This window comes from Etheostoma spectabile, chromosome 2, assembly GCF_008692095.1.
Source record: "Etheostoma spectabile isolate EspeVRDwgs_2016 chromosome 2, UIUC_Espe_1.0, whole genome shotgun sequence".
Taxonomy (NCBI): Eukaryota; Metazoa; Chordata; class Actinopteri; order Perciformes; family Percidae; genus Etheostoma; species Etheostoma spectabile.
Genome location: NC_045734.1, coordinates 625274 through 652436, shown reverse-complemented (window position 1 = coordinate 652436; position 27163 = coordinate 625274). Strand labels below are relative to the sequence as shown.

General features: G+C 42.8%; 1 protein-coding gene and 2 non-coding genes across 4 annotated transcripts in view; 1 reads left to right on the top strand and 2 right to left on the bottom strand.

The window, feature by feature from the left end:
* Positions 1-5544: 5544 nt before the first annotated feature.
* Positions 5545-5617, bottom strand: trnak-uuu (transfer RNA lysine (anticodon UUU)). The gene has a single exon. It is a non-coding gene; the product is annotated as a tRNA-Lys (tRNA).
* Positions 5618-10968: 5351 nt separating this feature from the next.
* Positions 10969-11041, bottom strand: trnat-ugu (transfer RNA threonine (anticodon UGU)). Its single transcript has one exon. It is a non-coding gene; the product is annotated as a tRNA-Thr (tRNA).
* Positions 11042-11691: 650 nt separating this feature from the next.
* LOC116694671 (E3 ubiquitin-protein ligase DTX4) overlaps positions 11692-27163 on the top strand; it is a 28151-nt gene continuing 12679 nt past the window's right edge. Inside the window, exons 1-3 of one of the 2 annotated variants that reach the window (XM_032524482.1) lie at positions 11692-12032; positions 13129-13355; positions 26823-27037. In XM_032524482.1, the coding sequence (XP_032380373.1) occupies positions 13145-13355; positions 26823-27037 (426 nt within the window). In that variant the 5' untranslated portion in view covers positions 11692-12032; positions 13129-13144. Of the gene's footprint in view, positions 12033-12368; positions 12866-13128; positions 13356-26822; positions 27038-27163 lie in introns of those variants that run through there. The other variant, XM_032524472.1, reaches the window with a different exon arrangement.

Genomic DNA, 27163 nt, shown 5'->3' with positions numbered 1-27163 from the left:
GGACCATAATGTCACAGACAGAAAGAAAATAAAGATACAAGAAATGAAGTCTTACTGGATTATGACAATTCTTCTTGGTGAGTAATACAGTAAATGTACAATAATTTTGGATTGACAGACAGTCAAAGGAGTAAATCCTAAGGTATCTGAGGAAAATGTTTTCACTTAGCTGAAGGTTGAGTCAGACATGCAGTACATGAGACAGCGACTAATGATTGTACTGACACAATCACAGCTTGATTTGTACTCTGCTGATAGCAGAAGGATGGTTCAGTTTTATGTTGCCTCTTTGTGATGATAATGTAATTATTATAATCAAGTCTGAGAAAATAGATTACAACATGACTACAATATGACAAAATTACGGGAAGATCTAAAAATATAATAGCCTATTATCGAAAAAAATCAACTCTAATATGTAGGTGAAACAAAGGTAGTAGTGTAAAGAAAAGAACTGCAAAAAAGCCTTTCATATAAAAGTAAGTTTTAAGAAGAGATGTAAACTCATGAGACAACATGACGTCAGACTGACTAGCTTTTGTAACTGGCCTTTTCTCAGGAGAGGAGAGTCGGGAGAAGAATTTTAAATTCAATCCTGGATTTTACAGGAAGCCAAAGCAGAGAAGCTAATACAGGAGAAATATGATCTCTTTTCTTAGTTCTCGTCAGAACACACGCTGCAACATTCTGGATCAGCTGGAGAGTCTTAAGGGACATATTTGAGCATCCTGATGATAAGGAATTACAGTAGTCCAGCCTGGAAGAAACAAATGCATGGACTAGTTTGTCAGCATCGTTTTGAGACAGGATGTTCCTAATTTTGGCAATGTTACGAAGATGAAAAAGGCTGTTATTGAGGTTTGTTTTAAGTTGGCATAAAAGGATAAATCCTGATAAAAATTACACGCAACAAAGTGTCACAGGTTGGACTCAAACCCCTGACCCGCTGCAAAGTAAACTTCTATATATGGGCATCCACTCTGCCAACTGAGCTATCCGGGCAAGATTCTGCATTCGTTTGCAGATATCTGAATGCAAGAAGATCTATTGATCCACTTAAAGGCCACTTATTTTTAAAGGCCCCCCATTTTGACATTTTATGATGTTTCAAGTCATTTCCTGATGATGTTGAGTAACCACACAATTTGCTACACGGGGAAATTCATTTTTTTGCCTCTGTTCTTCTACACGTTACACACACAGGCCAGAAATACACACACATATAAACAGTACCCATACACATGCATTAAATGGAGGGAAGTCAGTGTGAGGGGGCTGCCATAGTCAGGGGACTTGAACGGCCATCCTCCAATTCCCAGGCCTTTAGGAATTTCAAGGAAACAGAAGAGATATCCCCGGTGTCAGCCCTACTTTGTAATGTTGACAAAAGTTGTAAAAAGGAAATGTCAATTAATTGTTAATTAGATGTGCATAAAACCTTTTTTTGAAGATTAAGCACAGCCTTCATTGGTAAAGTTTATGTCCATTTGATCCACTTTAGGGTTTATCACCATGGCTAGTTTTTGGATGCCATTCGTGCCTGCGGCTGAGGTCCAACATGTCCAGTACGGTTCAACAGTCACTCTCGGATGTAACCTCTCCTATCTTTATGATACAACGTGGCTAAGGCAGAACTCTGATCTCACCCCCACTGTAGTCCTCCGCGCCAGCCTCAGAGATGGACAACCAGTACAAGGTAGAGAACATGATGTCAAATTCTGATTAGAACAAATATGGTCCCAGGAAAAACTGAGCTCTAAACTCAACCGAACTGAGGTTGTAAAGAGCATAAACACGGAAGTAATGGTCACACTACATTACAGTATTTAGGTGGCAAATGTGGGGGGTAAATAAAACCGGGAACCCAGAACAGAAAAGATTGGGTTTTTGATTTAAAGCCTTGGATGAATAGTAGCTTATCGTCTGACTCCTGTTAAGATGCAGAGGTTGATTTATCTGTCCTCAGGAGACACACATGTTGAGCTTGGAAAAAGTGACAACTTTGCAAGTCCTAATGACAGAACATGGAGTTTTATTTGGTACGCTATTAACTGACTACAAGTTTTTTTTAAGGGTTTCAGGTCAGCTCTCGTTTCTCAGTGGAGTTGATGCAAAGATCTCTGGCACTGAAGATCACCAGCGTTGAGGAGAGAGACCTGGGGTTGTACTACTGTATTGGCAATGTGAACGCACATTTAACAGTTGGGAGAGGGACCATACTTCAAGGTAAGAGAATATATTTTGCATTGTGGTAACTATGTAGGCAAGCCTGATTTCAAAATTGCTTGTAGGAAGTATAATGGCCTTCCCTCAAGGCTGCAGATTTCCCTGCATGTTCCTCACCTGTAGCCACCGTAGACTGCAAAATAGGGAAATGGCATGCGTGACGTCATTGGTTTGTGGACTGCATCTTCTTTTTTTAGCAACTGGATGTGTTGATTTTTGATGCAAGTGTGGAGCTAGGGAGGATGATGCGGCTAAGCCAGTGTTTATGGTTGCAAGGGCAAGCAAAAAGCTGAAATCTCTAAAAAAGGCGGAAAGTTGTCAATGTACAATCCTTCTAAAGTAAGTGATCCAGTGGAGATTTACAGTTGGCTAAACGCAGGCCTGTAAAAATTGTCAGACTCTTATGAATCCTGAAAATGTTCAAGCCAATTGAACAATGTACACTCAAGTTACACCCACTTCCTGTTTCAATGGCAAAACGCACAAAATTGCAACCGCACAAAATTGCCACCGTTTCAAAGGCAAAACGTGAAAAATGGGTGCCGCCAGCCACAGCCATTCCCTTTGACAAAAAGTCGTTCTTTTAATAACTTTTCATCTTTAACGTCTTAAGATGGCACAGACCAAAGTTGAAGTTGATTGGATAAAATCTTTAGGAGGAGTTTGTTAAAGTACAACATGTGGAAATGGCCAAAATCGCACTTATTTCAATTCAAAATGGCGGACTTCCTGTTGTGATTTTACGGTATGGCTCCATTTACATTTTTTGCACGTCTTGACATGCTTCATATGTGTACCAAGTTTTGTGAGTCTGCAGGAACTCAATTCTTTTAACTTTGTAGGGGGCGCTAACAAGCCATTTTTGTGATCCTATTCCCGAAACCCTTAAAATACGTATATTTTCAGCAGAATTGATGCAACCACCAATTTTGGTGAGTGTTTGAGTATGTTAAGCACCTCAAAAAGGCGATTCGTTTGCCGGAAGAAATAAGAATTCCTTCTGTCCGCGCTTGAGCCCTGATAATAATACAAATAAGAGATGCGTTGTGTCAGAGCTGGTCCTAGTCTACCACACTGAAAGAGTTGTCATAACATGCAACATCATACAACCAAGGAGATACAGAGCTGCTGTTTTGCAGGAAAAGCGGGATTGTATGACAGTGTGTCAGTTTAAAAAAAATTGAGCAACATTTTTGCCTCAGTTTAATTTTCTCTCTCTCTGTATTTCCTCAGTTTCATCTCTAGGTTCCTCTTTGTTTCTCTTTCAACACTGGCACTGTGTGGGTGTGGGTTTGGGGCTGCTGATTATGGTGCTGGCTGTTTGCATCACCCACTGGAAAGCAAAGTCCAACAAGGAGACCACCAACAAGACTCCCACTGCTTCCAGCACCAAAAAAGACAACACCAACAGCAGCTAATGTGGGAGACCTTTTTTACAGCAGACAGACAGGTCATGTTAAAAAGCTGCTTGATTGTAATGATCCTAAACCCTGTTTCGTCAACTAGACAAAAAAAAGAGAGAAAAAGAGGCGTCCCATCCTTTGTCCCACGCAGCATTCAGCTGCTTAACAAGCTGTGAGCACGGTCTAAATTTGCCACTTTCTTAAACTTAAACTTAAGGCCCTTTATTGATTTCCCAAATTATGCTTTTAATGATGTTAAGGATGATGCATACGTATTTATGTTATATTATATGCTGCCATATATGGATGTTCTTTTAATATTGTTTAGCAGGTCACCCTAGGAGCATAAAGGTTTCATTTTTTATCAGGTGGTGATTCTCTGACTCAGTGCCGGCCCTTGGCGAAGGCCATATATACATATATATATATATATATATATATATTATATATATATATATATATACACTGTAATAAAAAAAATAGGCTAACAATTGTGTAATAAGCCTGATTTACTGTTGCATAGTAGAGAAATTATCGAACAGTACAGGATAAGCTCAGCACAGGCAGGTTTGACTTACATTAGCTGTTTAGGTTTGATTGCTAATGTTGACTATTTACAAAGAGAAGCTTTTTATATTTAATTTTCCTCATTTCAAACTAAAGGGGGAAAAAACATGAGCATATGTATGTGTGGGACTTCCTTTGATTTAAAATCACACTGCATTATTAGTTGTTTTAAATAAATGACTTTTTTGAAATAATTATGGTAGGCCTTACATATGAATTATTATATTCAGAAGATGATCCTCATATGAATCACCATGGTTACAGCTTGTAGCCATTCTTTACTGAGACTATCTTTTCAAAATTAAGAAGGGACTAGTTTTAGTTTTCAGGAAATTAAAAGGATAAGCAGATTGTTGCTGATGTTTTTGTTCACAGAGTAAGATGTATGTAGCTTTGTATGGGTATGTGTGTTTTATTTTTGGCATACTTCTACCTCAGGCTATACTGCTCAGTCAGAGCCATAATACTTTTGCTTGTTCTGCTGAAATAGAGACTTGTGTGCAGTGGTGCCATGCCAACAATCTCGTTCAACCATTTCCAAAACGGAGGAGTTGGTCGTGACGTGGGTCAGAGGGTATCCAAGGTCATAAATGATGAACCAATCAATGGGCTCTGCTACTTGGTGTTCATATGGACAACACCTTTGGCTGGGAGGCCCGTGTTCAAAGTGTGTGTTATCATTTAGAGCAGACACTCATGGTGAATCAGAGAGTTTATGTTATTCAAGGCTGCAATACAGAGTATATTTATATGTCAGAAAGCATGGCAATATCTGAAAACATATAATATAAAGTTTACTTGTCAGGTGACTGTCATGAAGGTTTTTGAGAGAAATATGGCCTGCTCCATCTTTATTCTCCATGACAATGAGGTCTTATCCTCTGGCAGAAGATAAAGGGTACCCCAATGTTAACATAGCGTTTCTAAACCTTCAGGCCTTTTTTGGACCTACCTCAATTAAAACTTTAAATAATGTTGCTTCAGGCTGCAGGGGTTGTGTAGCTTCATGATATGATGCATAAGGTTGTGTGTTATTCTTGTCACTGTTTGTGAAGTATGTACAATAGATTGTGGCTGTGATGTGCTTCAGTCTGGCTACAAACTTTGTTAATGTTGTTTTTATTTTAAGTAAGTGTCAATTTTAAGTAAGAGTCAAGTGTTATGTGTGAAGCATTTAAACTCAAGGCAAATATTCCTATGTGGACAATCAAAGCATCGCCTGCATAGAACTATAGCAAACATATCCTATTGTCCAAAGACTGTTTATACTACGTTGTGATCTCTCCCAACATGGCCAAAGATGTCACTGTTCTGACTGTAATATGCCTTTATATTGGCATAAATATACCACCCGAACAGGGACTTGAACCCTGGACCCTCAGATTAAAAGTCTGATGCTCTACCGACTGAGCTATCCGGGCTCAGGTTTTGTGATGTGGCAAGTTCACAATTTGACATACCGTACAGATGTGTTCATAGGGACTCAGTCCAATTTTCACGGACAAATCGACTCTGGACGACCCTATCCAGGATTCAATTCAATTCAATTCAATTCAATTTTATTTATAGTATCAATTCATAACAAGAGTTATCTCAAGAGACTTTACAGATAGAGTAGGTCTAGACCACACTCCAGAATTTACAAGGACCCAACAGTTCTAGTAGTTTCCTCCAGAGCAAGCAACAGTGCGACAGTGGCGAGGAAAAACTTCCTTTTAGGCAGAAACCTCGGTCAGACCCAGGCTCTTGGTAGGCGGTGTCTGACGGGCCGGTTGTTGTTAGTGGAAATAACAAAAATAGGAAAAATAGGAGTTTGTAGCAGTTCTTTGTAGTAGTTCATGGCATAGCAGGGCACTGTGCGGCATTACAAGGCACAGCAGGACGTAGCTGGGCACCGCAGAGTGTAGCAGATGAACATGGCCCCGCAGAACGTGTAGCGGGACCAAAGGCGACAGCTGCTACCATGATTTTGGAGCATCCCTGATCCGAGGGAACATCCATCCATCCATCTTCATCCGCTTATCCGGTATCGGGTCGCGGGAGCAGCAGCTCCAGTAGGGGACCCCAAACTTCCCTTTCCCGAGCCACATCAACCAGCTCCGACTGGGGGATCCCGAGGCGTTCCCAGGCCAGGTTGGAGAAATAATCTCTCCACCTAGTCCTGGGTCTTCCCCGAGGCCTCCTCCCAGCTGGACGTGCCTGGAACGCCTCCCTAGGGAGGCGCCCAGGAGGCATCCTTACCAGATGCCCGAACCACCTCAACTGGCTCCTTTCAACGCGAAGGAGCAGCGGCTCTACTCTGAGCTCCTCTCGGATGACTGAGCTTCTCACCCTATCTCTAAGGGAGACGCCAGCCACCCTTCTGAGGAAACCCATTTCTGCCACTTGTACCTCTCAGGGAACCATCACCTTATCTTGGTAGAGAGGTTTGTGTGTCCCTATGAACCTGAGGGCTGTGTTGTCTGGAGCTTTGTGCTCCTGGTAGGGTCTCCCATGGCAAAGAGGTCTCAGGGCCAAACAAAGAATGGTTCAAAAACTCTGATGGAAGAACAAGGAAGGGATAGAGGGACCCCACCCGGTGGAAGCCCGGGGCCCCCGTCTGGAGCCAGGCCCAGACGGTGGGCTCGTGAGCGAGCGCCTGGTGGCCGGGTTTGCCACGGAGCCCGGTCGGGCACAGCCCGAAGAAGCAACATGGCACTTCTCCCTCCAGCCCATGGGCCCACCACCTGCGGGAGGATCCAAAGGGGTCGGGTGCGCTGTCACATGGGTGGCAGCAAAGGTCAGGGGCTTCGACGGACCAGAACCGGGCGGCAGAGGCTGGCTCTGGGGACGTGGAATGTCACCTCTCTGTGGGGGAAGGAGCCGGAACTTGTGCGGTGGAGCGCTACCAGTTAGATCTGGTGGGGCTCACCTCTACGCACAGTCTCGGATCTGGAACCGTACTCTTGGATAGGGGTTGGACTCTGTCCTACTCCGGAGTTGCCCATGGTGTGAGGCGCCGGGCGGGTGTGGGGATACTCACAAGCCCCCGGCTGAGCGCCGCTGCGTTGGAGTTTACCCCGGTGGACGAGAGGGTCGCCTCCCTACGCCTGCGGGTGATGGGGGGGAAAACTCTGACTGTTGTTAATGCGTATGCACCAAACAAGAGTTTGGAGTATTCGGCCTCCTTGGAGACCTTGAATGGAGTCCTGTATGGGACTCCAGTAGGGGACTCCATAGTTCTGTTGGGGGACTTCAACGCACACGTGGGCAATGATGGAGATACTTGGACAGGCGTGATTGGGAGGAACGGCTGAATCCCTGATCTGAACCAGAGTGGTTGTCTGTTGTTGGACTTCTGTGCTAGTCATGGATTGTCCATCACAAACACCATGTTCGAACATAGGGATGCTCATAAGTGTACGTGGTACCAGAGCACCCTAGGCCGAAGGTCAATGATCGATTTTATAATCGTTTCATCTGATCTGAGGCCGTATGTTTTGGACACTCAGGTGAAGAGAGGGGCAGAGCTGTCAACTGATCACTTTGAGGAACTCCTAAATCCAGCTTGGACGCCCTCTGTGGTAGAGGCAGAGCTGGAGGATGATGGGGGATTGTTGTCAATTTCCCTGGCGGAGGTTGCTGAAGTAGTCAAACAACTCCACAGCGGCAAAGCCCCAGGGATTGATGAGATCCGTCAAGAAATGCTGAAAGCTCTGGGTGTGGAGGGGCTGTCTTGGTTGACACACCTCTTCAACATTGCGTGGAAGTCTGGGACGGTGCCTAAAGAGTGGCAGACCGGGGTGGTGGTTCCCCTCTTCAAAAAGGGGGACCAGAGGGTGTGTGGCAATTACAGGGGTATCACACTTCTCAGCCTCCCTGGTAAAGTATACTCCAAGGTGCTGGAAAGGAGGGTTCGGCCGATAGTCAAACCTCGGATTGAAGAGGAACAATGCGGATTCCGTCCTGGTCGTGGAACAACGGATAAGATCTTTACTCTCGCAAGGATCTTGGAGGGGGCCTGGGAGTATGCCCAACCAGTCTACATGTGTTTTGTGGATCTGGAGAAGGCGTATGACCGGGTCCCCCGGGAGAAATTGTGGGAGGTGATGCGGGAGTATGGGGTGAGGGGGTCCCTTCTCAGGGCCATCCAATCTCTGTATGACCAAAGCGAGAGCTGTGTAAGTAGTGGCAGTAAGTCGGACTCGTTCCAGGTGAGGGTTGGCCTCCGCCAGGGCTGCGCTTTGTCACCAATCCTGTTTGTAATATATGTGGACAGGATATCTAGGCGTAGTTAGGGCGGGGAGGGGTTGCAGTTCGGTGGGCTCGGGATCTCATCACTGCTTTTTGAAGATGATGTGGTCCTGATAGCATCATCGGTCTGTGACCTTCAGCACTCACTGGATCGGTTCGCAGCCGAGTGTGAAGCGGCTGGGATGAGGATCAGCACCTCTAAATCTGAGGCCATGGATCTCAGCAGGAAACCGATGGAGTGCTTTCTCCGGGTAGGGAGTGAGTCCTTACCCCAAGTGAAGGAGTTTAAGTACCTTGGGGTCTTGTTCGCGAGTGAGGGGGCCATGGAGCGTGAGATTGGTCGGAGAATCGGAGCAGCTGGTGCGGTATTACATTCTGTTTATCGCACTGTTGTGACGAAAAGAGAGCTGAGCCAGAAGGCAAAGCTCTCGATCTACCGGGCAATTTTCGTTCCTACCCTCACCTATGGTCATGAAGGCTGGGTCATGACTGAAAGAACGAGATCCAGGGTACAAGTGGCCGAGGGAACATGCTGGGGAAAAAAGAACATAAGGACTCTGTGGAATGACTCCCCAGAGCAAGGTTAGTAACACGCATTTCTGGGACATGGATGCACATAAATGAAAAGATAGGAAGATAGAGGAGAGAGGAGCTCAGTGTATCAAAGGAAGTCCCCAGCTGTCTAAAACTATTACAGCAAAACCAAGAGAGACAGGGTAAAGAGACGGAGCCTGGTCGGGCTAGAACTCTCCCCAACCGGATCGGGCTGTATGCCAAGTCTCCCTTTAGTTTTATTAAAGGTCTGGAGTCTGAACGAATCAGGATCAGGTCTGGAGTCTGAAAGAAACCACTGAGGAAGGTAATGCTTTCAACTGGATTTGTGACGTTTACATTTAGGTTACTTTAGCATGTTAGCACTTTATTAGTAGAAATATACGTTTTGGTACAGACAATGAATTAGCCAGTAGAACGCAACATGCACACCACTTGCTTTTTCTCCTTTGTCATGCACGCTCACTTGGCTAAATTGTTTTAAAAAATGCATCATGTGTTGATGTATTTATAATGATGAAAGTAAACTTGAAATAGACTAGAATAATATCCTTGTGCAAAAAGAACGGAATAAAAAATTGAATGTTAATGTTACAATGCCATGCCTGTTTCACGAAACCAGGATAAGGGATTAAGCCGGGATATTCAAGTTATCCTGGATAAATTTAGCTTGGACTTGGTTGCACAAAACCAAGTTGAATTAAACCCAGAAGTAACCATGGAGATTTATTATTTGCTGCTAGCCTGGTCCAGAGCTGGCTAAGAGCCAGGCTAAAATGAATCCTGGCGTCTCATGTGTTAAATCAGCTGCCGCTCTGATCCGAGTTAAACGTGTTTAATAGTTATTCCGTTGTCTTCTGAATGTGTTCTGCTTTATTATTATTATCAACATACATTACTTGTCACTATTGTAGTCATGAGTTTGATTAAAACCCTACTATTGCAGTTGTTTAGATGGTTAGAAATGGTTGCACTGGCACCCAGATGCGGAGTGCGGATGTTTTTTTATTGTAACTTACTTTGGTTTCATAACCTTCTCAATAAGTCTCCCATCACTGGACCAATAACGTGTAGTGTACATTCATGACACTGAGAACACCACAATGCTTCTTAATCTTTTATTTTGATGCTGTTACTCGTCAGAAGAATTTAAAAAAAAGTTGTTTAACACATATGCTCACAGTGTGTATTGAAGTCATTTGTTTCTTTTTCTAGTTTTTGTCCCTTTCTGACTGTTCTTAATGAACATTAATTGTACAAATACACATGTTTAGAATTAGACATAGCTTAAGAGATTTGTGCATATAGTTGTATAACATGTTCTCACGTTGTGAATAAGGGTTTGAAATTAAGCCTAGAGTCCTTAGGGTACATTTCTCGAGGAACATTAATTCCCTCTGCTTACTATTAAGGCAAAGTAGGCTAAATAATAATACATTTTATTTATATTGTGCTTCACATGGTAGGCTACTCAAAGACAAAAACTAGCACATTTATCACATAAAAACAGAAACATGAAACTAGCATATTTAAAGCAATTAAAACACAGTGTAGCCTACAGCTTTGTAAAAAAAAAAATATATATATATATAGTCGGGCTTTTTCTCTCCGTTTGATAACAGCCGTATTTCCCTTTTTGCATATTATATTCTTCACCTCCTCGTTACTTTCCACCAGAAGCTGCTGCTCATTGGGTGAAACATATGCTGCATGCGTCTTCTCCATTTCTGCATCAGTAAATCTGTGATTTTAAGAAAGCCGTGAACGTGCACTTATACCAGCTATCTACACCTGGCTTGGCATAGCTTCACCTGTTCATCTTGGTTCGGCAAATGTGCAACCAATACTGGATATCTTTATTCTTCTTTCGTGCAACAGGCCCCTGCTCTGTACAGTGATTTGATGTTGATATGTTATTGAAATTATTGTTTAAAAACAAAAGCGTGCTTTACAACGTGTGTACATGAGAGAACGTGAAAAAGTGATTAGGCCCCAGCGAGATTTGAACTCGCGACCCCTGGTTTACAAGACCAGTGCTCTAACCCCTGAGCTATGGAGCCTGTATTGAAATGACGCGCCGTCACATTTACCTAAATAGTTGGTTCAGTGTAGATAACGTTTGACTTTCAGATTAAAAAGTAGCAAGAAATTTTACGATGTACAACATGCGGGAATACGCTTCACCTTTATGTGAACCGACATTGCACTAAACAGAAATAAACAAATAAGAATAAAAACTACCTGAACTGTCGATACGGTAACATATGTAATCTAGTATTAACTGACACCATAATATTGAATACGCCCCCCCCCCCAAAAAAAAAACAACCCTGCCTGCAATGTATTCATGATTTCGATTGTAACATGCTCAAAAATGTATGTGAGATTTTCCATGTATCCACTAGGTGGCACTATGTCACCACCTTCAAAAAGACAAGTGCCTTCTAACGCAAATCAAACTCCTCATTCAACGTTACTCTGAGTAAAAGAACCTACCTGTCAGTGAATTTCAAAGTGGCCAAAGGAAAAATAATATTACATTTTATTACGTACCATAAATAGAGCATCTTCTTTCACTTTCACAATGATGACATAAACGATTATAGTCTATAAACAGACAAACTTCTGGCATGACATGTTTTGGGAGACCGCACGATGGCTGCCCCCAGGCGGGTTACAGGGCGTGGTGAGGGGCACCCCACACTTTCCTCTGTAGCCTCACACCAAGGTTTCCCACGGTAAGGTAAAGATGGACGCGAAAGGATAGTCTCAGAATAAACATGGCAGACTTTATTTCAACGTATCATGGATTTACCATTTTGCTACCCTCAAACTATTAGAGGGAATCTAGTTCCTCTGCATTTTATTATAAAGAGGAAATAAGTGAATTTGGCTTTGTGTGACCAGAGGGAGAGAAGAAAGAGCCATGGTGGAGCTGAGAGGACGGAAGAGTAACGTTAGATTTAATTCATGAAGACATCTGTGGCGAGCCTGGATTTTGTTCCAAGTGTCCTGGACTAGGAGAGTGGACTTAGAAGTTCATATCAACAGGTGAGTTTTTTTATTTGTGCAGTGGTGGAAACACCGATGAATACATAAACTGGCATTTGGCCTAACCAAGTGTTCAAATACAATGTAAGCCTCAGGCTGCTGCAACGAATAACAACACGAAGTAGAACGCTGTAGTAAGAACGTGGAATGTGACAAACCTGAGATAAGTCAAATCGCTTCAAATTCCTAACACGTAACAACATCGCACTGGGCCCAATTGCACATTAGACAGTATGTTACAGTTGTTTATGGTAACGTTATAAGTCTCCAGTTTGTGTTTCGTGTTCCTGGGTCTCAGACCAGTTGAACCTGTTCTGAAATCACCCCGGTTGGTGAGTGCTAAACGTAACGTTAGGCCACTACTGAGGTTGCGCTGTTGGAAGCCACAATACTTTCTCAACATTTCGCTATGCTACGCCCCAAAGAACAGAAGGAAAACACACTAGCTGTTGTCCACAGTCTGCCGAGGCTGGTTCTGTCGGGATATCTAGCTCCCGCTCTCCAAGAAATAATATGCTTTGTTTTTTAAGCGTATTTCTTCTGGCAATAATTCCACTAAACGTAAAAGGCCGTCGCTGGAAGTAAACGACTCGTCGGAGAAGCTATCTGTGTGTCCGGAGCAAGGACTAGCACACACATACGACAATATTTAGGCCGCTTTATTGTCGGTTTACTTTTCGGCTGGTCTCACAACGTATTACGGTGTTATGACAAAGACAGTCTGAGTCGAGTAAGGACCGTGGTTTCCTTGTCCGCTTGGCCGTGCGAGGGGCTCCAATCTACGCAGAAGAATGTTTCACCTTCTCCCGGCGTTAGCTCAACCGCGGATCCATGTAAGATTGAAAGAATGGCTTTTTTATATGGAGGGAACACTCGGTCTGTATTACTTTATCACGATGGAGAAAGACACATATAATTAAAGAGGGACATATTAAAATTGATATCGCAAAAAAGAATTATGTTTGGTGTGTGGTTGGCCTCTGCTTGAGCAAGCAGGCTTTATTTTGGCAAAGAAATCTCTCACGGGGGGCTTAGCGATACTTCCAGCCAACAAATAAGTGTTTTCCTTGTGTTTCATAATTCCTTTCCTCTCCAGGGCCAACAGTAACAACATGCTCCTGGCCTCTGTCGTGGTGGTGTGGGAATGGCTAAATGAACACGGACGGTGGCGGCCCTACAGCCCCGCCGTCTCCCACCAGATAGAGGCGGCCATCCGGAGCAGTGACCCCCGCGGAGGGAGCGTTGTACTCGGCCAGGTGGACAGTCGGCTCTCGCCGTACATCATAGATCTCCAGTCTATGCACCAGTTCAGACAGGACACAGGTAAGGAAGGTGCTTGCGACGATAAAGGGAAATATTGCACTTTGCAAGGGTGTCACGTTTGGGCTTTTAAATGCAGGGCCATACAACTCACTTCGTAACATTGAAGAGTGCTTTTACTGGCTTAAAATTGTATTTTGGCAGCTTTGGGCTGTTTGCTGCTTATCATGGCCATGACTTTTTGACAACCTGCATGCCTTAAGTCATTGTTGACTCCAAAACACCCCACTGCATAATACACTCTAAGGTGCTATACAAGATAGAGGTGTAATATCTTCTGCCTGGACACAAATAAGAAATGCATTACTATGTGAGATTCAGGGAATATGCCCTGTGATTCTGTTATGGGTGTTTCCCATCTCAAAAGACAACAACATTAATTTCAAAGCTTATAACTTTTTTGGGTGTCTACAAAGTAAGACATCTGAGTATGTGCAGCTACATGGAAGTCTGATTTTATCAGCTCTGTACAGAGCTAAATCTGGGGACAACTGTAGTGAGCTTTGAGTAAAATGTGCACAAGAAGAATTAAACTGTTTTCTAAGCTGGTCCAATGGCGTGAAGGCGCTGCTTAAAGTAGGGTGGTGATTGCTTTGTGTTTTGGTTCACTATCTACATTGAGTTGGAGTTTGTTGAGTTTTGATAATGGCCATTGATAACTGATAGAAAGCTTTGTGTTAACCAATATAGGGATTCTGTCTACAAAATAAGCAAGGGTTTTTAATTTGAAATGGAAACAGGAAGACGCAGAAACGATCACTCCAGAACGTGAGCCGTTTGTGGAGCTCCATGGTACGGCATGTCCAGTGTAAACAGCACAATTGGTTCACATGAGCGGCAAAAGGAATAGGGCGGCGCTTGAGGGGCCAGTGTAAACCTGGTGTCAAGCTTTATTAATAACTTGCACAAGACATTGTGGCGCAGGCCTCTGTAGATGGTGGTAGAACTGCGAGCTTAAAGTAGTCAACACTCTTTCCGTTCTCTTCCCACTCTTTCGCACCATTTTTTAACTTTGCAAAAGTGATCTCTAATGTTTTTTGACACCTTCTGGCAAAATGCCTCTTCTTTTCCAGTGTGGTGGCTCCTTTGTTCTACGAAGGTTAAAGCCATTTGACTTTCCCTGTGCTTTCTGCATGAGGAATAATACATATGTAACCTGCTCAGCCGTCCATTATGGCTAAATGAACTCATTCATTGGCAGGAATATCCACTTAGGGACACTACGGAGACCATAAACCTAGCTTAGAAAAAAATAGATGACACAAAACGCAAAAGGCTTTGGTGTGTACACTCAGGGCGTCTTTTTGGTTTCACAGTGTGATATAGCTAGCGCACTTAAGAACTTTCCATGACATACCCACGCTGTGTTGTCTCCACGTACGTGTGTGGTGAGTAGACGGTTGTGCATCGGTCATGCATCTGATGTTGGCGCTATGGCATTTTTTGGTGGGTAGTCTTTTCCGTATGAGTGAACAAATGAATGAGCAAATCCTGATTGCGTTATTATGGTATTACTACCAGCATCAGCACCAATGACATGCGCAGTACTCGCAAGAAATGTACGTTCTCATAGTGCAACAAGTCTGACCAAATTGAAATTAAATATCTAATCTCCTCCTCTCCCCATGTACTTCCACAACTCATTTTTTCTTGCTCTAATGTTTTTTTTCTGTTTTTTTCTTCTTATTCTATGGAACGTGGTTGTCTAACTTCCTGTAATTGGTCCGAAAGGCCGAACCATCCAAAAAGGGTTTTCATACTGAAAACAAACCATACTTGGGTTGACACTATGTCCATCCCTAACCGGAATTAAACTATTCATCCCTTGTTATTTCTTATTCACGCGCTTTCAGTACTATTCTAGAAGTCAATTATACACTTGTTTAAACCAACAATTTCTCATGGTTGGTCCAGACCAAGACCACCTCTTTTTATCGGACCAAAATTTGGTCTTTTTGGTTGAGGCACCTTTCTGAATTTTGGTTCGGACCAAACGCTAAAGTCCGGACCAAATTAGGTAGATTTAAAAGGCCCTTACTCTATGGATTTGCTATAAATACTTTTTTGAATTACGAGCACTGTAGAACTTCTGTCAGTTAGAAGTGGAGAGTAAGTTTGTGTGTGTGGCGGGGTTGGGTTGAATTTCAACATTATGATGGTCTGGAACAGCTGCAAACAACCATTCCACCCCTGAGTTAGCTGCGTTCTTTAGCCCTTATCCGCTAGCACCACACACACACAGACACACACACACACACACACACACAGCAGCTACACACTCCTGACACAAAGACATAGAGAGAGACCTTGGAATTGTGGAAAGAATGGAATCTTTCAAGTCCTAATGAGCAGAGAGTTCACTTTAGTTCTCCTCCCTCTGTAGCCCCCCTTCTCGTCCTTTCCCCCTTTTTCTCTCTCTCTATCTCTCTTACTCTCTCCCCCCTCTGCCTGGGGTCTCTCACCCTCTCCCCCTTTCTCTCCATCTCTCTTGTACAAGTGTTGAGTTTCATCAATAGGCAAAAGTCCCAAGGGCTTTTCGGTTTTTGCTTCGACATGGGAGAGATAGAAAGATAGCTTATGTGCATGTTTGTGCAGTGGGGGTTGTAGAACGAGTGGGAGTGGTTGTTGGGAGTCTGTATTCTCTCTCTCTCTCTCTCTCCCTCTCTGTCCTTCGCTTCTCCACCATTGTTGGATTATGACGAACAGATGTGAGTTACTCCATTGTGGCTGTGAGACACACACACACACTCACAAACACACACACAGGACTGAGGGTTTTAAGAAGCAGAACAGACCTCGGAGGCACAAGGGAGGGGTGTTAGGTTTGGGGGTCGCCCGTTGTTACAATTTCAGTAAAGTGGGTGCTGGTGGCCATTTTTACTCACCACCTATTTTTGTTATATCAGTTGTAGCTTATTAACATTACTTTAGCGTGTTAATGAACTATATTTATGTAGCACTTTTCTAGTCTTAACTACTACCCAAAGCATACATAGTACAGGAACCATTCACACACATTCACACACTGTGGCTGAGGCCGCTTTACAAAGTGCCACCTGTTCATCAGATAAACACTCACACACCGGGATCGAACCTTCCGATTGGCAGGCAACCATTCTACCACTGAGCCGCAACTGGGCCACTTTTTTTTTTTGCATAGGAGAGAGGGGTATGACATGCAACAATATGTCATTAACAATGGTTAATTCCTCAACCATTAGGGAATCTGGGTGCTCCCCCCCAAATAATAATCTGCATTTACAGTATCTAACAGTTTATTTAAAGATGGGCCTTTTATGAAATTGATTTGATCCTTTTGAATATGTGCCTATTAGAAATATTAGTTAGTGCAACACCTACACAAGTTTCTTTCAGTAAAAAAGTAATGCATTTGTTAGGTGGCTAGTGGCTACATTAGACTCATGTTTTGAACATGACAGTCCCATAAACTGGGACTTGAATACAATGCAGGAATGGAGAACATTCCTAGAATAGACGATTTCCTAGGCAGATATTGATTTGGGACTATATTGGGTGGAAGCACAGCCGAAGCACTTGCTACATGAGTGCAGAGATATCACTCAGCAACTCTGTGAGTACAGGTCTAATATGGGTTCTATATATCTCGTAAAATAGCCATGCGTCATGTTTACAGTAATCACTTACTCTGTGGACAGCTGTTTATTGGGTCCATTCTGCATTTTTCCCAGTTGAATTTATCACTCCAAAAAAAAGTAGAGAACTGCAGGATGCCTCACGTCCTCTGGCTGTTGAGTGATCGCAACCTCCTCCTCCTCCTCTCGTTCTGTTTCCAAAGCACACAGCTTCTCTTTTGAAAACTCTGGTTTGTAGAGGTATGCTTCTGGATCTTGACTGTTGGAGAAGTCTTCCTCTTCATCTCTCACAAAATTAAAATTGTCATTGCCATTCAGTGTCTACTGTAGGAAAAATAGCCAGCTATTCACACCGGGTATGTTGACGGAAGTTGGGGGGTTTGAGTTGCTGCGTGATCTCTGCGCCCATGTAGCAGTGCTTCGGCTGTGCTTCTACCCAATATAGTCCCAAATTAAAATCTGCCTAGGAAATCATCTTAATCTGCATTGCTATTTGTACTCGTGAATAGGCAGGCCTCAAGAAGTAATTAGTTTGTTGGCTCACTTTTCCTCACAACATGCCAATGTGCAACATAGGATTCCATTCACTATGCTAAGCTAACTAGCGGCGACGCTGCCGGTGTTGCACCAAACTAAAACAGTACATCCACTGAGACAAAAAAATGTGTTGGCCCACCTATCTACAGCTAGGGGAGATATGTGCGTGATAAGCCCTATTTCAACAAACGATGGCGTGTTCCTTTTCAGTAATGCGTATAAAAGTGAGTAGGCGACAGCAACACCTCTCGTGCCTATGCATATTTATTTCCAACTTTTCATATCGTATGCCGTCCATCTTCGCAGATCATCTTTTCAGGTTGTAGCTACCGTTGCACATTGGGATTTTGATCTTTCAAAATCTGGATTTTGGCTCAGACAGTCTTACTGAGTTGTATATGCTGATGGGAAATTGGAGTCTATGAGAAGGACACCTGACTTATAACGTTGACACGGCAGCCAGATGTACAAGTCTGCTGTCAGTCAAATATGAAAGGACGTTTTAAAAGCCTGCCATCCTAACCCCTCCAGTCCTTATGGATCCTCCCATCATGCTGGTTCTGCCGGCATAGACAGTGGTGGTTGGAGGAGAGTGGTGTCCTCCTTGCCTTGAACTTCTGAGTGTCACACTGTCAGCAAATGTCCCCTCTTAATCTCCTAATAAAAAAGATTGACTTGTCATCAGTTCCTCTAAGGGACAATTTTCCAACTTTGGGGGCATCTTTTTTTCTGCTCCTGCAGCATGTTGCTCCTCTCGTTCCAGCTGGTCCTGCTGAAGGAGACACATTCCCAGACCCCCACAATGCCCAGGGGCGTTAGGGTCATTGGGGAGGGGGGGGGGACTCCCCAGAGATGCAGAGGAGGGGTTGCATTGTGGTTACAAGAGAGCAGGAGGGAGTGGAACCAAACATTAACATAGACTACATTTACATGCACTCAACAAACACGGTTAAGGGGACAAGGCAAGTTACGACAGGATATTACACAACATGTTTACATGCGCTGTAGTAACTTACTGTAAAACCTGCGCTTGCATGATACTGCCAAGATGCCAACCCCTGAGGGAAATATGTGGCTTTTTATCTGCTAGATGCTCCACTATGTTCACTAGCTATTTTCATTTTTCAATCAATTGTGTTACCGTAGTATTGCACCATTTCACACATATAACAAGGACTATTTGAATTTACCTAAATGATTGCAATTGCAAAACCGATACTTCCTGGAGAGAGTTTTGTGTGCAATTTCTGTCTTTGACTGTTACTGTATAGAAGGCCTATTATGCTCATTTTCAGCTTCATACTTGTATTCTGTGTTTCCACTAGAACTTGTTCATGTGCTTTACTTTAATGTTCAAAAACACTTTATTTTCTCATACTGCCCATGCCCGCTGCTCATGTAGTCTCCCTCTGTCTGAGATGCTCTGTTGAAGAACCTGTCTCTTTAAGCCCCCCTAACTGATAAAGCCTGACTGCTCTGATTGGTCAGATGTCCAGGTCTCAGCATCTGTGCTCCGCTTAATGGATATATAAAGGTAACGGGGCCTCGTTGATTCAAAACAATTCTTCTGCAGCATTAAAAAATAACCAGACCTTGAGCACTACTTCAGTACTACGGGGCTAATAGAGCAGGCTCACTAGAGACCTCAACTTGTATTTTACACAGCCCGGAAAACAGACCTTGTATAAAATTACCCGGATGATCGGCACTGCTTCAGCTATAAGGGGTCCATTGAGCAGGCGCATTAGAGGTCTCCAACTTCCGTAGTGAAGCCTCCGCTTTATGTTGCCACCTGATCTATCTTTCTATCTTTTTTTCTATTCTCCTCCATCACCCTCTTCCTCTGCTTTTCTCTCACACAATCAGTGAAGTTGAAAATTGACTCTGAACCCCAAACTCAAGGGAATGGACTCTTTCAATATGATTCAAAGTAGAGACAAAGACAGAGAGAGAGCTGAAGGGAGAAGGCGGCACTACAAAGTCAGAGGAGAGACAAGGCTAGCTTAAAATGAGGCGGGGGTGGTCCTACCCTGATCATGTGCACACCACATGCATGTGTACTGTGCCTTCAACTGGCTCAAGCAAAAAACCTTTTACAAACAATGTATTTCAGGAGAATAATAACATAATATATAGAATAAACAAACCCTTAGTCGATTAATCAACAAATTGGTTTTGGTCTTAGTCGACTAAGACTTCTTTATTCAATTATTTTTTTGTAGGAAAAGGAGACGTTTAATAACTGCATTAGCTTTCTGTGTTCCATATGATTGGTCGTGGAACACCATTTCTTGTTTGGCAGAACTAACTTAGCTTAAAGTTAGCGGACTGGATCCTGCCTGTTCAGTATCTTTGGACACATCGTAAATCACAAGAAAATAGTGGCAGGGAAACCCAGAGAAGGGATGACGAAAGAGGTGGAGGGGTCAGAGCGCTTTGAGTTGTTGTGAAACTCTGCGTGTCAGGTTACTGTGTAGTCTGGGGGGACATTACTTCCTGGACGCTCTGCAACACATGCAATCAGAGGACGTATATGAAAAGCATGTCACAGCTGTGCTACTGTGTCAGACATCGTCGCTATTAACAACATCATAATGCTTTAGAATTTCTTAGTCCTCCACACTTAAACTAACCCTAATCATAACACCCTCACACTTGAACCAGATTAATCACATTTTGTTGCCTGTGAAACACGGATAACACACACACACACACACACACACACACACACACATGCCTGTGGCTGATGAGTGTCATGTGATAGGGTTTAGAGGGGCTCGCAGAGAGGCAGCAATGCATAAATCATGGAAATGGAAAGAAAAAGTAAGTACCAGAGAAGGCGTTTTAGATAGATAGATAGATGTCAGCTGTGTTATTGGTTGCTAGGAGCAGTTCAAGTTGTTTCTCTAAAATGGGGGGGCACTCCCCCGATTTGACATGATGTTCAGTTTACTTTCCAAGGAAGACAACTCAGCTATCAGAGCTCCAGACTCATTTTCTCAAACGCAGGTTGGTGCAGGAAGTCCCATGACATGCTATTGATGATTCTCTCTGACCATTCACTGATCTGCAGGAGTTTACCTTCACCTATAGTTCAGCTCAAATAACTCATCTCTGTTAGAACCTTGAGCAAATATAAGTGCAGGAAGAGTTGGTCTTGGTGACTCTAGGCCAGCTTGACCTTCTAGATAATTGGCAAGGTCATCCTCTCTCTTTCAGTCTGTCTATGTTCTTCTCTTATCTCTCTTCCTCCTCACTCCCAAACTATCTTTACCTGGGGAGAACGACCCCACTGCTTTTGATTTAGCTTCCTCTTTGATTTTCTGTTCTCTGCTTTAGTCTTTTTATCTCAATATCACTTCTCATTTTTTTGCGTGTTAAGATTTGCCACAAGGTCTTCTTCTTATGTCTTTTTCAGGGATGTGATATTTATTTTAGACGTTTAACCTTGATAGAGACTCACATACTGAAAGTTTTGTCATTTCCTCAAACTGGTAATATTGTGAATTTGTGCCTGCTGAATGCATATAAGCACAATTCCAATTCTCCTCAAGAAGCTGTTCATTCCCCCTGCTGCATTGTATTTATGATGATTGGTGCCCACACTCTGTCCACGCCGCCAGTGCCCAGAAGGCGAGGTACTCTACAATGTGAGCCTGGGTTAGTCTCGGGCATGCTTTCAACTCAAGCGGGAGATAAGGTGACACTCCAACTTTAAAACATCCGTTCTGCACGCTCAATACAAAATCTTCCCGCTGGGGCTCTGTTCACATGCTCTGATGCAGACCAATAGTCCTGCAATGTCACCTCTTACTAACAAATATGATAAATTTGTAGTAAGATTAGCATTAACATAAATGTGCTGTATTTATATAGCGCTTTTCCAGTCTTAACAACTGCTCAAAGCACTTTTACATCTACAGGAAACATTCACCATTCACACACATTCATACACTGTGGCCAGGGCTGCTGTACAAGGTGCCACCTGCTCATCAGATAAACACTCACACACATTCACACTCTGATGCGCAGCACCGGGGGCAACTCGGGGTTCAGTGTCTTGCCCAAAGACACTTCGACAGTGACTGCAGGGGCAGGGATCGAACCACCAACCTTCCAATTGGCAGGCAACCGCTCTACCCCATAGTATTTCAGGCATTGCCAACTAAACAGATTTTCTTCATTCCGCCTAGCCGTAACTCAAAGTGAACAATGTTGTGAAAACCTGTTAGCATCTATCGATTTTCACCTCAGAGTTAATGAAAGCAAGCTCATTTGGTTGAGGTTGAGTGGTGTTGACGGAGACCTTCAGGCATATTTGTCACACGGACACAGCAGGCTGGTGGGAGAAGTAGAGGCTGTGAGGGTAATCAGGGTTTCCGCAGGGTCTTTAAAAAAACGCAGGGCCTTAAAAAGTCTTAAATTCGCTGAAGTTTTGTGTTCCAGATCTAAAAGGATTCGTGTCCATGTAACGCTACCTCATTATATATATAATATAAATGAGACCAACATGCAACTTATTTTGCAGCCAATCAGCTTTTGTGTCATTGGTGTGAGTCTCTTCTGGTTTGTACCACAGACATATTCTACAGCTATGGGGAAGAACAAGTTTAGCAATACTTGGCTTAAAAAAAGGAATTTAAACAGTCTTAAAAAGTCTTAAATTGTACTTGGTGAAACCTACAGAAACCCTGATAATACAAGTAAAGAGTGAGTTCTACAAGGTCTATAAGACATGTTTGTGCTTTGTAGCCATATGCAGTAATTCAAAATGACCTAATTGTGTCCAAAACACTTATGCGAATTGCAGTCTTGCACAAGGTTCTGCAGCAAAGGAGATTTAAAACCATGTAGATTCAATAATGTCTAGAACAGACTGAAAAGTATAAACAGAGAGGAAAAGGAAGTGCTGGCTCATGTTGGATGCTGGATTCCCCCACAGAGTCACTGCTGTTGAGGGTTTCATGAAAAGTGAGAGAAGCACTAACACCTTCCTGCATGAAGTATTACCCTAACGCCTACTGGTCAGTATGCAGTCCTGTGTGTGTGTGTGTGTGTGTGTGTGTGTGTGTGTGTGTGTGTGTGTGTGTGTGTGTGTGTGTGTGTGTGTGTGTGTGTGTGTGTTGTGTGTGTGTGTGTGTGTGTGTGTGTAGGGAGGGGTCAGTGGTAGAGAGAACAATAAAGACCAGATGGCCAGTCTCTGTCTCCACCTGCCGTAGGCCTCTTTGTCCTCTCTCACCCTCGCATTTCACTCACTTTAACTTCTCTCACTGGCGCTCAGACACATTCATACATATTTCCCATGTTTACCTCGGCTTTTAGTTCTTTTCCACACACATCACAACAATGTGTTCACATTTCCAGATGTGTACAGCTCATTCAGCTAAGTGTGTATGCTCTTGGTTTTGTTAAATGACTTTGAACTTTGCTATTTTCTTTTCAGTAGATTAAAGATAGACCATGGGTTCATTATTTAAAAAAAAAAACACAGCCTGACCAGTGCATAAATCCAGTGTGGCCACACCCAGCCATACTGCACTTGATTCCAACTGTGACAGACATTTGAAAGCAGCAACAGACCTTGTGTTGATCCAGCTCTGACAGAAGAAAACTTTAGAAGGTGTGTGGTACTGTGAGAGAGCAGCACGATTAAAGCTTTTGCTGTAAAGCTGTGTACAATGCACATGATGCACATCATTTGTGTGTAAACACAGTCCCACAGCTGTAACTGTCAGAGCCAATAACACCTTCTTTTATTGAATAAGTCCCGGTTAGTTTGTAGACATGGGGCACACCCAAGCATTCCTACATTCACATTAACACATGATTACACATACACACACACCCTCTCTCCTGTGCTTACTAGCTGATAGGGAGCACAGTTGAGGATAAAAGGCGAGAAAAGTCTATTGGTTAGGAATTTCTATCCTGGCTCCTCTTGAATTGTTGACCATGTTTCATTGTGTTGAACAGTTCAAAGGTCTGGCCTTCTTTTCCCTGGGTTGGAGAAACAACTGATTCAATCATTGTTCTAAGTCATATACATTCATATATAATCTACTGTGTCTGACATTTGGGATGCAACTATCACACTTTCCACTAAAATACCAATTCTGACACCCCACTCAGGGTGTCTTCTTATATTTATGTTACTAATCTGACACCAGTGGTGTCCATTTCAAAAATTTTAATCTGTATAACAGGACCTCTCTGCATGGACTTCCCTGAGATTGCACTAAAAATAGAGCTGGTGTCCCGCCGTGACTGAATGAATGTAACTATGTTATAAAAACATAAATTGGCACGGTTCATCTGGATCAGTCATGTCATGGCCAATAACCTGCTTAATCAGGTCAGTATCAGAGCAGCTACCAGGACAGCATATAGTATGAGTGGATCCATAAATGATATATAAATCACACACAGAGCATTCTGATCCCAGGTGTTGATGCAATTTCAAGACAAAGACAGGTTGCCCTCTTTGCAGTCTGACACAAAGTTAAAGTTTTAAACACATACAGAATACATAGATGCTAATTGAGCTTCTGGATGCTCATCTATCTTTCTCATAATGGCTCTTGCTTACATTATTCCTTTTAGTATTAGCATAATGAAGAGGTCATGTGGTTTTGTCCTGTTTGACGCCACAGTAAGTCCATCGGGTTAACTAGTTCTCTGAAGATAAATCTACATAAATGATGAAGTGAAATTACATAACATCAAAGTCTACACATCAAAGCAGCTTTGGATTATTATTAATTACCAACAGTTAACCATGTGATCTTTGTTGTGGAAGTCTAATTTCTATTACTTTTTGCAAAAGCTTATTTTTAGTTATCCACCTATGCTCTGCTATGCCATGCTACACCCTGTAACGCCCTGCAGTGCCCTGCTATGACTACAACTACCATTTGCACCACTGTCGCACTGCTTGCTCCTGGGGGAATTACTAGAATTGTTGGGGCTTTGTAAATTCTGGAGTGTGGTCTAGACCTACTCCATCTGTAAAGTGTCTCAAGATTTTTTTATGATTTGATTCCATAAATAAAATTGAATTGAGAGAAGAAGGGGGGGTGTTATACTTTCACAAACATGCTTTCACATACATTTGAAAGTCTCTTTGCATATTGGGCTGTCTCTTGCTGTAACATACACTCAGTCCTCCAAAGGGATCTATTGGCATCATCTTTTTAGGGATTCCTGCAGCAAGTTTAATGAACTATAGACATTACAAGTAGTACAGTAGAGGATATCTCAGTTTGGATTACTCACTCTCTAGCTGTCTCTCTGTCCACAACAAACAAATGCAGCCCCGTCTATTCATTCAACTGCTTCCTTTTGATGTCTGTATTCTGATGCCACTCTGCCAATATCACCTCTTTGTACTAGTCTTTCTCTCACTCACTCTCAGACAAACACACACACACACACACACACACATGCCTTCCTCTCTGTGTCCTGGCATAGATTGAATAGCCTGTTTCCCCTGGAAACTGAGGTACTTTCTGTTTGGTTGGTTTAGGGACCCTCCTCCCACCCCTCTGTCCCCCTGGGAGACAGAAACATTGTTGTGCTCTGGTTATTTATTTGTATTTTTAATTATTTATTCAGTTGTGCGCCGATGTTTGCATGCCTTCAGTCAGTAAAATGTTGAATTGAAAGTAAAAACACACGTATGAATTTAAGGCAAATGGTGAAGTGGTCAAAGTGCTTTATCTCACAGCCCCTTTGGTGGATATGTTTACCCACTCATTCAAGAATTTTAATAATCACCTTGCATCTAGTTGGAAAGGCTACATCATGGCTCTATGGATGTTACATAAGCAAATTGTCAAGTCCCTTTTTTAGACCCTTTCAATGTCTCCGTTCTTCCTGCTGGCAGGTTGTTTATTTATAGCTAGCCTAATGGAAATGCAACCGACTCACATTTTTCTAGCATATAGGACTGAGCTCTATGGAAATAAATATTGGTCTAACCATATCAAGTTGTCTACTTCACTTACCAATCTGATACAGACATTGACCTCTTTCTGGGAGAAATGTCACTTTAACTTTACACAACAAAATGTTATATCACGCTAGAAAACAATTGTCATGTCAGAGGTTCTCTTAAGAGTCACTCAACAGTTGATTGTGATGCTCTCAGTCTTGACAAGCTGTATAGCTGAACCCTCAGCCATTTTAGCAAGGAGCAAACCCAAATCTCAAATGTTCAATCTGCATTACATGACAACGATTTCAACCAGAGAACGTGTAACTTAATATGTAAAAACTGATTTAAAGGTGCAGGCGTGTTTTACGGCTTAGTGGTTTCCATTAAGACTGACTGAATGCTTTGAAGCGTCAAATTTTTATCATGGTAATCAACGTCCAAATCAGTATTTGAAAGCTTTAATCTTTTCTAAATATATTTGATATTATTATTATATATGTATTGCGGGCGGCTGTGGCTCAGTGGTAGAGCGGTTGCCTGCCAATCGGCAGGTTGGTGGTTCGATCCCTGGCCCTGCAGTCTTATGTCGAAGTGTCCTTGGGCAAGACACTGAACCCTGAGTTGCACCTGGTGCTGCGCATCTGTGTGTGTGTGTGTGTATCTGATGAGCAGGTGGCACCTTGTACGGCAGCCTCGGCCACAGTGTATGAATGTGTGTGAATGGTGAATGTTTCCTGTAGATGTAAAAGCGCTTTGAGTAGCTGTTAAGACTGGAAAAGCGCTATATAAATACAGCACATTTACATTACCCTAAAAATCCTGAATATGCCAAGGAACTATTCTTTAACAGTTTGCCACAAAGTGCTGGCTCTCTTAAAGCAGTGAAATATTAACTGTTAACTGTCATTTACTTTCTAGCTTAGATGTTTTGTGTGTCTGGTGATTTTAGCTGATGTGCATGCGGCTTCTCTGAACTACTGCACATGATTTCATTAAGTTTGTCCAGAGCCTCAGGCTTGTGCAGGAAGTAGTTCTTAACCCCTTATGATGCCTGAGCGCTGTCCTTGTAGCCATTTCCTAAATGTAGACCATCAAAGTAGACTATTAATTAAGTATAAAGGTCTATCCTTTGTTCTCGCTTGATCTCTTGGTATATTGGCATTACTACATTTACTTTATTCTACTTGACATTAATACATTGTAATTGTTTTGTTTGTCATTTTTCATCATTTGTGAAGCTCTAAATAAGCTATCTGCACACGTGTTTGCATTAAAATCTTACTAGCTTTGATTTGCTTCTGCCTTTTATCCAGGGGAAAGGTTCTTTGTTAACTGTTGAAGAAACTTATTAGGACAAGAAATTGAGGCACATTTTTAATTTTTCAGGAACCATCCGTCCGGTGCGGAGGAGTTTTTATGACCCAGCCTCAGCCCCAGGTCAGGGCTGGCAGTGGGAGTGGGAAAACGATGCAGGTACGTGGACGGCCTACGACATGGAGGTGGCCATTGCCATCGAGAACGCCCACAGTCGGCAGCAGCCCTGTCTCGACCTGACGCCACTTGGCTTCTGCTACCTCATCGATTTTCAGAACATGACACAGGTGTGTTTAAATTCTTTATATGGATATCAATAACAAAATCAACTTGAAACTTCTTACATACCTGTAATCATTTTACTAAATGGCTGATATATAACTTTTGAGCTGCAGCATATGAGGGTTAATCAA